General features: G+C 35.8%; 1 protein-coding gene across 2 annotated transcripts; it reads right to left on the reverse strand.

The window, feature by feature from the left end:
• Nucleotides 1–3,946: 3,946 nt before the first annotated feature.
• Nucleotides 3,947–11,799, reverse strand: LOC114653904 (transcription factor 24-like). Of its 2 annotated transcripts, none has more exons than XM_028804455.2 (3): nt 11,644–11,799; nt 8,961–9,385; nt 3,947–5,541 (listed from the first exon to the last, which is right to left on the reverse strand). In XM_028804455.2, exons 2-3 carry the CDS (start codon nt 9,357–9,359, stop codon nt 5,428–5,430), a joined length of 513 nt encoding a protein of 170 aa, XP_028660288.1. In that variant the 5' UTR covers nt 9,360–9,385; nt 11,644–11,799; the 3' UTR covers nt 3,947–5,427. The 2 variants fall into 2 exon arrangements, with proteins under 2 accessions (XP_028660288.1, XP_028660287.1); XM_028804454.2 differs by lacking the exon at nt 11,644–11,799 and adding an exon at nt 10,193–10,488.
• Between the last annotated feature and the right edge of the window lie 928 nt (nt 11,800–12,727).

The following is a 12,727-nucleotide window of genomic DNA, read 5'->3' on the forward strand; positions in this document are numbered from 1 at the left end:
AGAAGGACCCCAGTGTATCCTGTAATTCTGGTAGACCCATGAAGTCACAACAATTAGTAATAGATTAGAATGCTTCTAGCATAAAAATCAATTGCACTGTTTCAAACTGTTTTCATATTTAATATTAACATGGGACAACTCCTTTCAAAGCTCTTTAAAAAGACTTAAAGGTGTACCTTTTATATCATTCACAACAGTGTCATTGTAAGGTAGCTGAATGATTAAATTGAAATTATTTTTTCTATCCTTCATTGCTTCCTATTAACAAAATGACCCTAATAGAAAAACTAAAGCGTGCGATCAATCTTCTAAATTCAGCTTGTCATATTTGGAGCTTCAGTGACTGACATGAGCTCATTTAAACACCAGTGGAAATGTATCGAACAAAGTGATAATATTATATTTAACGAATAATATAATACAAAGTAAAAGTAATTGACAATCTCACACAACATTTTTTCCCCTTGGGGTCATATGCCCCACAATGCACACACTGAAACAGAAGCAATAGGTTTGTGGTAAGTTCAGATATGGGATGTCAAATCTTTCAGTTATCAGGGAACATTTGAAGCAGTGACTATTGTTTTTTTTTTTTAGTGGATTGTAAGGTTTCCTACATTTTTTTAAAAAATCAAATGTAAAATAATAGAATAGGCACCTTTTTATTACTTGACCCTAATTTATATGATTACAGATACTGTTTTAAGTGAGAGTGTTTGATATTGAACAAATAAGAAATTGGACCTCATATATTGCTGACAAAAGCTCTAAAATAAATTAGAGAGTATTGTAACTTGCTCTCTAATACAACCAGTAAGCACTCATTCAACCAGTATCTGTAACCACTTTGTTCAGTTCATGGTCACTGGATACAGTTTCACATTGAGAAAACATCTAGGGAGATGGTTTAATTGATTATGATTCCCATGCCCCCTTGAATGAGTCCACCAATCTGCCCAGTTTTACTATAATAAATTACAGTATTAACTGAAAAAAATGTAAACAAATCTTCATAGCTATCATTTTAATGCTGGTGTTTACTATGAAATATTTTGTCCTAAAGTAGGTTCATGCTTATGTACTTAATATTTGTATTATATCAGAATAGGGCAAACCTGGTGATGCAGTACCTAGTGCTCCAGAGTTTTGACTTCAGATTTCAGCCTGATGACTGGCTTTGTGAAGTTTGCATTTCATCCTAGTATATTTGTCAGTTTTCCCCAGTACTCTGCTCCTCCACATACAAAACATTGTGAGTGTTATAGTAGTTAGTGACTCTTAACTAGAGAGATGAGTGAGTGTGGGAGAATGTAAATGAGCCCTCTGAAAGGATAGGCTCTGGCTCCCTGTGATCGCAGACTGGAGTAAATTGCTTTGAAAAGGAAATCAATACTTTCAGGCACATTTAACTTTTTTTACTATTATTCTTTATTTTGCAGAGCGTTTTACTCAATATGACTTACAATAAAAATAATCAATATACTGTACGTAAAATACATTTGAGTATTTGATAAAATACAAAATTAACAGATGAGAAAGGGCAAAAGTTGGAAGCAGAGAAATAGAAATACATTAGGCCAGTTTCAAAGTGGTTTTTAACTCACGTTTTGTCAGCTTCTTGCTAATCAAGTACTCCAGTAAATGATAAAGTACATATTAAAACAAATGACATATATGTTAAGTACTATTGGTGCTAAAGGTTATTTGAGTAATGCTGTACATATGGAAGCCCAGTAGTTTGTCAAAATATTAATAATATATGGCACAATACTGAGAAAAAAATCTAGTAGTGCTTAATAGAAGCAGTGTTAGCAAAATCATGGCGTACATCAAGACGTAGCACATTGCTCTAAAGACCTAAAATCCACAAACAAATGACATATGTCAAAATTTGCCATTTAAACATACCCTGCATTTCTAAATAAACTGAAATCTTATCTTGAAAAACTGAAGGCATTTTTTTTCTGAAATGTAGAATATTCATGGTTTTCAAAATAGTATTAAATTATACTGGTAACAAAAGACGAACACGTTTTCAACAGAGTTAACTAAGAGATATGTCAGTGTGCATGTGGAAAAAGAAAACGGGAAAATGTTATGTACATCTCAGTGTGAAAACGGCCTTAACCTATTTTTGCATACATTTTCATTGCAAGAAAAATTAAAACTGCACCATTTAACAATTAAATGTTTATTTTTTTAGATTTCTTTTGCTATATAAATGCTTAGTGTCTTATTGGCTAAGTGTTGTTTCCAAATTGTCTTTTAATTACTTCAAAACAAAAAATGGTTCAGTGAAAATTGTTACTTTTGCATTCGACACCTAATTGTACAGTAAATTTATATATTTTTTCTTTCACTCCCTTTAATAAATAATTTACAAAAAAACTAATCAAATTGAATAAAACACGGAAGAAAGGTAATAAGAAATTTCTTAAATGTACATTTAGTTTATTTAGCATCTTAAATGGCAGTGACTCATGCTTTTACGTTTGTGGTTAATTGTATACTTTATTGCTGTAATTACAATAAAAAAAGTATAAAAAGAACAAAATATTCACATTTCACATAATTTGATGAGTGCTCTACAAGTTTTTATAGAAAGTCGTCTTCTCAGGTTTGTACACCAGTTGATATTTCAAATGGAGTTTAAAATACATAGCTTTCTGTTGGGATTTTCCCCCTTCACACAGTTATTTTTAAGGTAACCCTTTCGTATTTGGTTCTCTTTTAGAAGAGAAGACATGAATATGTTCCCTCAATAAGAGAAAAAAAATGCACCTAAACATCATTCTGGGCAACTTTCTGCCAGCAAAACACAACCATTTTCATCATGCCTAATCTCAGTCTTTGCACCCCTTAATCCAGCCTCTCAGAGCCTCTATCGACCTTCATTTTCACACCACAAGATACTCGCTACTTCCTACTCAAGATCTATTACTCACTGCAACATTTTAGTTTTGCACCCAATAAAATACATATAATATTGTTTTCTGAGGAGTTCCACTTATAGCCATAGAGCCTGTAGTTTATTATTATAATGTCGATTACATCTCAAAAAGCATTACTGTAATATAGCCCTCCCCCAAACTGATAAAATAGACAAATTCTATATAAGTGTTTATTGTTTGAGGGAACAAAACCTTATACAGACTGGCATTGGCTAGGGGCCACAGCCACACCACTCTAGGGACTTGTTTTCCATCCCAGCTTCTCCATGGTCAACTTTCAGGAGTGTCTTGGTATGAACAAGTACTAAGTGTGGGTGTGCACGAGTGTGTCTGGTATTGCACTCAGTTAGTTCCTGACTCTCTTTTGATGCAGCCAGATGAGTCTGTAGCTCCCTGCAGCTCTCTATCTGATATAGTAATTGTCATGTCATTTTCAAACCTGCTTAATCCAGACTGGGGGAGGTGGTCGGACTGGAGCCAATCCCAGCTAGCATAGGGCACAAGCCTGTTAGTCTATTTCAGGATAAAAACACTCACACTCCCACCCTCAAACAAAATTAATTCAAAATACCACTACAGATTTCAGCTGACTTGTACTGTATTTATTATTCCTGGTACTATGTACTTCATTGTGTGTAGCTGAAAAAAAATACATAAAAGCATTTCAGTGTTGGGGGAGTTTTCTCATGAAATTTGACTGTTTAAAATGGTTTGCCTGCCTCCTTGCCAATGTTTTAATCCTCAAATGAGTACTATCCCAAACACGATAGCAGGTTAAAACAAATGGATTGTCTTTTTGAAAGCAAACCATATCAAAGTCACACAGGAAATGTTTGGATTGATTTTCAAAATTGCAACTGAACAGAGATCTGCATCTCAGTGTTGTCCTTACAGAGGTGATGGTAGAGCTTACAATTATATATATATATATATATATATATATATATATATATATAAAAAAACAAAACACTAAGCTACAGTATATTCCAGCATATTTGACTTCATGACATTTTTACAAGTTTTTTAAGCACCACACCGGTCAAATTAAATTTGCAAAAGAATTAACTATTTGCTTAAAACATTATCTCACACCAGTTTGTCTCAGTCTCTTTAGTAAATGTTTCAAAATCAAATTGTATTGATTGAAACTTTTAAGCACAGGTTATTTTAGGAATGCACTACAGATTATTAAAAATGTTAAAACTTTGTATTCTCTGTAATAGCATGTTCTCTGCCATTTATGATACAATTTTATTCCAATACATCTTATTAAGCTGGGACTTGGGGATTTCTTATGGTTGGAATTCATATTTTAACAGCAAACTGCAGAAGTCACCTATATAAAAAAATATAACGATACAGCCATATAGCTGCACCTACCCTTGCTTCCAATATGCAAGATATTTCTCTCCACCCACATTTTTGAATAGCGATATTTTGCATGGTGATCATGTAGAGTCAGTATCTAATACTGTGGCTGATATTTAAGGTAGGAATACTGTATATTGGTTCAAATGTTTTAATCACGTTCACAATTTTTTATTTTGAAAAGACGAGTATAAAAGGGTAGACACCGAACAAAGAAAAAAAATCCAAATATACAAAATAGTAATTTGTTACCATAACATTTAAATATCTTCAGTTAAATAGCAGACGTTTTGGAAATTCTTAAAGCAACCACATTTAAAGGAAAAAACATCCACACGATACACTTTACATTTTTCAGTATATTACAAATACAGCCACCTTTCTAAAACAATAAATTAACAATAATAAATCTGAAGAACTGACTATTTTCACATCAATATCTTGAAATATCCAATATTTACAAATGAAAAAAAGCTTTCATTCAGCATACCAACATTGTTGAGTGCCTGACGGTACACTTAACATGACAAATGTTTACCTATGCAGACATGCATTTAGTGCAAATTGTTTAAGTGAAAGTGCATAGCTGTCCAGTCAAGCAAGGCTGCTGCTTTTCTTTAAAAAGAAGTAGAACTGCTAAAAGCTCACAAGTGCATATACTGTAGTCCAGTGGTGGGCTTGGTAAAGCACAAAAATCAAAAAGCAACTAAAATATACAGTTTCAGGAAAGTAATGTTTTGTCACATTCATCTAGTAGGAGATTATTAAAGCAATAATAAATCCAACCTTAATTTGCAGGCTGACAATTTTCCAAGTTTTACTTCCAAAGCAAAAACCCTTCCCAAATAAGTGTATTTAACCAAGATAGATTATTCATCATATTGAAAACTCATGTTTTGAATATCACAAGTTGTTTTTTTCAGCAGAATTGTACTTTTCAATAAAGGGAGATTAGTACAGAGTGTCCCATTTTGTATGAATTTTAAGAGGCCTACACCAATTCTCAGGGCTAAAGCAAGACTTCCCCCTTTTTCACAAGATATTAACTTCTCTTCTGTCTGTATGTTAAACCTCAGCATTTATGCACAGAAGGCAGAAAGAAGAGAAATTAAGGCTTTGAAGCAGATGATGTTTCTCCTTGGTGTGCAGTTTCTGTCTGGACTGGAGTGCTTAAAAACTGACCTGTGGCACCAATGTAGAGTCTGGATCTCATTGGCCATTTCTGAAAAACAAAAATGGCAAACAGGCAGGATATTTTTAAGATGTACTTTAAAGTGTAAAACAGCAAATAAAATTGACAGGAACAGTTACATTTAGCCCAACAAACTCATTAATATTGTTCACCTGATTTCACCAGATTGACATCAATTAGAGTTTTGAAGGTCTCCAATCTACCACACTACTTGGTATTGCATTGCATGCATCTTTAGTTCTGTGTGAGAAAAAACTATAATGTTCATTTCCAGTTGTACCCAATATTATTTAAGGGCTTTAAAATAGCTGCTTGCCTTCATGACTTTTAAACACTTCACGCATCTGCAAATATAACTTCAAATCTAATACTTACTTGATCTTGCATGAAATTAATGTAAATAAATGGAAGTTATTACATCTGCCATGAATCTACCCATGCCCACTTTCTGTCCTAGCCTTTCTGTAAAATGACCTGGATGATTCTTCATTATATGTTGTTCTGCCTAGTGTAGTATCAGCAAACTTAACCAGCTCATTTAATATTTGCCTGAAGTTAGTTTATTGTATATTAAAAAAAAAAAAAAAAAGTTGCAATCCCAGCACTGGTCCCTGAGGGATGTCACTTTTAACATCACCGAATTCAGAAAACTTTTTGCACTATTATCCTTTGCTTCCAGAATTTAATCCAATTTTGTCAAATCGATACACAGCACACTAAATTTCAATTTTAAGTTTAAGCGGTTACTCGGGCGCTTATCAAACGTTTTCGGAGAGAAAGAAAAAAAAATGTATACCATATTGTAAATAGGACAGGCAGCTCTCCAATTACATACCTTTGCTGCTTCTTTGTAGAATTCCAACATTAGTGAAACACTATCTCCCCCTTGAACTCTTACGGACTGTTTAACAAACACCTGTTCTTCAGTGATGCTTAATATTTTCCCAAATTGCTCCCACAAAGTTTAGTGGTGATGCAGGTTAAACCTGCTGATCTGCAGTTACTTCTATCAGCCCGATCACCTTTTTATATAATGTATATTACAATGGAATAACAGTTGATAACTTTGAGTCTTTAGGAGTTTCCCTAATATTTAATATACACATAGGGTGTTTATATGAAAGAAAACAATTCATATTAAAAAAGGTTTGTGTGAAGGATTTCCACTTTTGCTTAATTTTAATTGATAGCAAAAGTCTGAATGTATTTTACATTCGTATTAGTCTAACAACATTGGTCTAAGAGGCAAATATGGTAGCATTTTTCATTTAAAAATAAAGTTGATCCAAATTGTAGTTTTCCCCATTTTAGTCCCCTTTATCCTACATTATTATTACTGGGAGGCTGGAGCTAGTTTCACAGGCCATACTTCTTTCGAACCAATGTTTGTATTGTCCAATGAGTTTCAAGTCCCCAGAAGACAACCACACAAAATAAAGGGAAACGTGCAACAACGACAACAAAAAAACTCTCATTTGAATAGGAATCGGAGCACATATTGTTGTCTGCTGTGCGTTTACTCCCAGCCATTAGAACGAATTATACGCTTAGAAAAACAGCTTTGCGACACTGTACTGGAGTAACAGAATTCTGAAAATCCATTTAAAAATTCCCAAATATTGATTTACATGGGCACCTTGCACTCGATATCTTCATCTGCTTATTTTTCTCTTGGAAAAAATGATTCCCTAAAAACCAAAGACCTTTAAAATTTTAATGTACTGCAGTTTTCCGCCTTGCAGCAATGCCGTGCTCCGTGGGTAGCGCACAGTACTTCGAATCCGGCTGTAGTTTATCCCAGTTTGTTTGGTAGCTTAAAGGGTTTGTCTGACGTTTGTTGTGCTTTTTCTTCTGTACCTGTTTCGCCCCACAATTCAAAGAAAACGCTAAACGAGTCAGGTGTGAGAATCCCCTGCGACTCACAGGCATTTCGGCCAGGTCTGGCGTTGTGTCTTTTGCAGCAGTACGCTCTTTACAATAAAGGTGCAAACGTGCTTTTGCGAAAAGGAACTAAAGAGCCACCCAAGTGAATGATCCGGACCGAACCTATTTAGTGCTGTAGCAAGCTCCATAAATAGATAGCAGATTGCTGAAATACAGATGTTTCCCGATTTTAAAGGGACTCCTGCTGCCTACAATACCATAGGCGAAGCTCTGCTTTTCTTGGTCTGTTCTTACCCTTAGGTAGCCTATACTTTAGAGAATTGTTCTTTGTCCAGGAATGTTTGGAACCACACATCCCACTAAAGTGCCGTTTTAGAACCAGTATCGAAGAGTGTAGGCTCTGCGGCTCCTCAATAAAAGCGTTTACTGATCTAAAATAGCTGAATTTCAAATAGTTTTAAACAGATGGTATCATAACAATAAATGCTTAAGCCAATTATTAATTCAATTAAAAAAAAAAAGAACTTGAGGTAAACTGGTTTAGCTGACATCTTAGTGTTCAGTTTTCAATGTTAGGTGCACTAAATGCAGTCCTAGATTTCACGTTTAAAAATGTTTATGTCAGAACGGTTACAGCACACGCTTAACACTAATAAAATGATAATGCCAAAAATGATCAGATGCATGGATTACTGTATACTGTCTAGATCATCAAATTACAATAGGTAATACGAGATCACATGGCATACAATATTTCACGCTCATTCTGTTTTTAATCAAGCATCATTGAGAGAGACTTTGGCAATATAACAATTATCCGTAAAATATTCTTGCACATTGAAATGTTTGATATCGAGAGCTAATATCCTGCTTTAAATACGCATACATTCCTGTTAAAAACGTTTAACCATTAATTTATGTGAAATGCATTAAATTTATTGCATATATTTTACAGTATTGGATAGGCACCAGACTGCATTTAGAAAGTTCGGAAATGTCAAAGAACTCTTTATATACACTGAATTAGCAAACTCTTACCAAGTTGTAGGCTAAACGCCGTTCGTTTTCTTTCAAGATGGAAATGTTATCTTTTTAACTTAAACTGAAGTTAATGGTGTCGGTCTTTAAAGTAAAAATAGTCTGTGGACTACTTAAAAACCAAAGGAGAATAGCTGTCATTTTACATGTAGAACCACGACATAACAGCATCTTACTCTATGAAGACGAACATTAAGAATAGAAATCTCCTGGATCAGATTTTGATATTTAGAAATTTACCTTTCATTCTGTAGAACGTGTGCCTTGCGTTTTCAAGATGTACCTAGGCCTAAGTTGTGATGTGTTAAACTTTCACAGTTAAATAAATAAATAAATAAAACATCCCTTCCAATATTTGCCGTTTATTAATTTAAAATGAACGAAAATGTAGTTCAACTCGTGTTTATGTCACCATGTGAAAGCATCAGCTAAGCAGCATGATAGTTGCACTGGTCATCTCAGACGTGCAGGTTTCCTGAGAGCCGATGACACCACTTTTAACTCCACCACCTCCCGGGAAGGCTTACCTTGACAGGGTGCAGGTATCCAACTCCCTTCAGAGAATGCAGAACCTCAGCGTGTCGAGTTCCGTCTCCCTCCTCAACCGCCTCTTCTTGAAGCGTCCTGGTTAAGTGGGCGATATAAGTAGTCGCCAGGATTAAGACATCCAGTTTAGAAAGCTTGGTGTCCGGGGGCACGGAGGGCAGGGTCTTTTGCAGTTCCAAAAAGGCGTGACGGAGGGTCTGTACTCGACTCCTCTCTCGGGCGGCATTAGCCGCTGCCGGCCTCCCTCTGCCGATCACTCTTGAACGGCCAAGAGGGTCAGAACGCCTGCGTTCCGCTTCAGCATCCGTGTCTGGCTCCGGGCTGGGGCTTGATGCGGGGCTGTCATCCACAACCGACACCGGCACATCCCCGCTATCCATCTTTGTTGCTCACATGCAGCATTAACCTGAAAACAGAGCGAAGTGGGCAACACAATGAGTTAGACAAACTCCCTAAAGATAGTGGTTGAAGTGGTAGAAAGCGCTTTGAGTAGTTTAGAAAAGTGTTATATAAATGTAATCAAATGTGATTACGAATGAAACGTTTAAATTCAGAAGAGTAAGGATGCCTAAGTGTTTATCTCAAAGAAATCGTTTACTATTTAGTATAAATGAAACAAACCAAGCTCAGTACTGAACGAAAACTGCAATACCTCTGAACCTGTTGATACAATTAGCAAAGGAAGAAATATTTAAAGATTTTAGACAGAGTTTAAAAATGCGCTTGAACTTTGTATGCATTTCCTTGATCTATAGGGTTTTGTAAATCATAAGAACCATATTTTTAATTATGCAATTGAATAAAAACAGAAAAGCGTGAAAATATTGGTTGTTTTCTGGAAGGAAACAAACGAACGGATTTTCAGGCAGTTAATGAAATCGACTAAATTTCAAACTTGAAAAATATGCTGCAGTCCCCACCCCAAAATCGAATGCAGTAAGGTTCCTGGTATTAATGTAAAATTTAGGTTTTCATAATTCTTATCAAGGATGCATTCTTCCCCAAAATGAGCAAGCCTTAATATCTAAGATGCCATTAAATGTAAAACGTACAGAAACTTTGCCGTTGAAGAGCTAATAATGTAAACATGAAATTACATTTTAATCTTTTATTCAGCTAGCTATAATGCGTTTTAAAACGTATCATGGCTCTGACAAAAATCTACAAATTTGTTTCTAACCTATACTCGGCGACCACTGTTTTTCAGTCTTACCTTGGAAATGCATCCCCTCCGTTTGTGAACCCATTTAAAATAACACTGCTGAAGCTACTGTAGAAGTCAAGTTCAGTTTTAGAGAGCCTTTCTCTTTGCTGAAAGCCAAATTAAAGCAGCACACAGTCGCAAATAAGACACACGTGTGTAGCCTGGACCCCTGAACGGTCTTCCTTTTAAAACTGCTATCCGGGGCTCTGATCTTCGGGAGGCGGCTGCTAGCCCACCTGAATGAAAGCATTAGCCCCTGGAGCCTCTAATTTATGGCAGCAACGCGAGCTGACAGCTCCTCCGCTGTGGAGTAATTAATCACAAGCACTACGCTCGGTGGCAGCAGCGCTCAAACTCCAGCCCCCTTCCGTTTAAGTTCTGTAAACTTAACTAAATACGGAGACAAAAACATTTTTTTGAAACCTTACGGATTTAGCTCACCAGACATTACTAATTAGATGGATTACCGATTTCTTTACAACGCCTTTGACTTTGAAAAGAACTTTTGATAGGATAACCGTTTGACATAACTAAGAACATACCAACATTTAAGTCGTCATGAACAATAACGTAGACTAAACTCATAACCGAATTAAAAGAAAAACAAAACTGATAAATACGTTACATGTTGCATTGTTTTTCCACCAGCGTGCTCTTATTTTGTATACGTGACAACCATATTTATTTTCATCTGACATTATAGTAAATGTGTATTAGTTTAACACATGAGAAGTGTGATTTCATTCCTTTTACTTTTTGATGGAAAGCCATATCTTTATTGTTTATATTGAGGTATGCTTCCGCCAAAATTAGAATATCTAATAATTAATAACAGTAACCCAAGAAATTTAAAGCATTTCATTCATTTCTGTTTTTGATTTACGTACATTTCTGCAAATTGCCTAATTTGAGTAAGTGTGGACTGGCTTTGGGCATATGCTGCCGAACTTGAATCTTACCGTAAAATCACTTTATTGTGTACTTTCGGAAATGACGGACGAACTTTACATTACTCATTGTACTCTAATATCCCGCCTTGAATGTTTTCGAATTGCAGTGTGAAACACTTTGATTTTTCAGCATCTTTAACCTTCCCCGCGAGGGCACGCATGATGGATTAAATTTAAACGTAATGCAGTCAGTTATTTCATAATGAGCACTCTTCAGTAATAATAGCGCGCTATACAGTACTGTGTTGAAAGAGCAACAGTAAGGTAAGGGTTATTATCAGATATAGACTGTTAAAACAAAAGGCGAACGTGAATGCGATGTTTAAAATAAAGGTTTATAAAATGGATAGTGCTGCCAGTTTTTAAAGGTTACGACCTGCCGAGAATCACAAAAATCTGGGTAGATACACTGAACTTCGATGTTACACCGCGGTGTTAATCTTGCAGGTAACCCTGTCTGGCAGCGTTCTGTTGTTCGTTCAGTAGCTGCTATTCCTTCAGTGCACTTACCCGCTTGCTTGCCTATTCGCCACCCTGACAGGTCATCTTGTGAACGTAATACATTCTGAAATACGACAAGTAACTAAAGACTTGACTGTTTTTGTAAGGTCCGCATTTAATTCCCAGAGCTACTTTGATGGGGTATTTCCAAACGTTGGGAGTGCCTAACCCTTGAAAGACACAGAGCAATTAGCGGGAGAGCTTATTTAACCTTTCTGCTTAACTTTATAATTAGTCGCCTCAAGCTAAACTGTTACTTCATCCTTAGAAAAACAAGGATTATTAAGCACAGTCCGAGATGTACATCTTATGAATAATTCCTTTCATTAAATTTCTACGATTCCCAATGTAAAATTCGCAAGTGATTAATTTGCGACTCAGTGCTACAGTTCGCGGTAATTGAACGCTAATTGCCGACTCCACTTGTTTGGTTTTGAAAAATCAAACGCTCCAGTTACACTGTTGACTACAGTCTTGTTTTGTTTACCTTCCATACATTGTAAATTTAAACACTATCATTTAGTAATCGGATATTGTATTTAAAGGCAATTTACTTAAAAGTGGATTCCCATATGGCGTTAAATGTGTTTATCTGATTCATTCATGCATTTGTTTTCTGAGCCCATACCTTTCCGCTTGTATAGGGTCGTAAAAGGATGACTGCAAGACAAGAATTAATTCCATTCATGGATCGCTGTCGCACTGGACACAACGGACTTGCCAGTATTTGGGATATTGGAAGAACCAGCATAACGAGAGAAAATAACGCTTAGTTTTATGAGTATTCCAGTTCCTACAACATGCCAAAGATATGGTATCCACTGGATAATTAGGATTCCTTGTTGTTGGGATAACTGGCGTCTCCAAATTGGCACTCAGTGAGCTAAACTGTCCCATTCACGAACCCAGCCTTCAAGCCAAAATGTAACGGTCGGTACTTTCTGACTGCATGGTGCCCGGAAAGGCTCTGGCTGTTATAAAAAAGCGGGTTCAGAAAATGTCTCAGTGAAGGACAACGCTGTTCTTTATTATTAATGTTACATTTTTCCTCGTAATAAAAAAGAAAAAAAAATCTAATCGTCAAAGAAAAAAT

Source organism: Erpetoichthys calabaricus, chromosome 6, assembly GCF_900747795.2.
Source record: "Erpetoichthys calabaricus chromosome 6, fErpCal1.3, whole genome shotgun sequence".
Taxonomy (NCBI): Eukaryota; Metazoa; Chordata; class Cladistia; order Polypteriformes; family Polypteridae; genus Erpetoichthys; species Erpetoichthys calabaricus.

Bases quoted from the DNA above. Each gene is read 5' to 3' on its own strand.
- LOC114653904 (XM_028804455.2), bottom strand. From the start codon at position 9,359: ATGGATAGCGGGGATGTGCCGGTGTCGGTTGTGGATGACAGCCCCGCA. The intron at 5,542-8,960 runs GTAAGCCTTCCC...TTTGTTTTTCAG, and splicing joins GATACCTGCACCCTGTCAAG to AAATGGCCAATGAGATCCAG.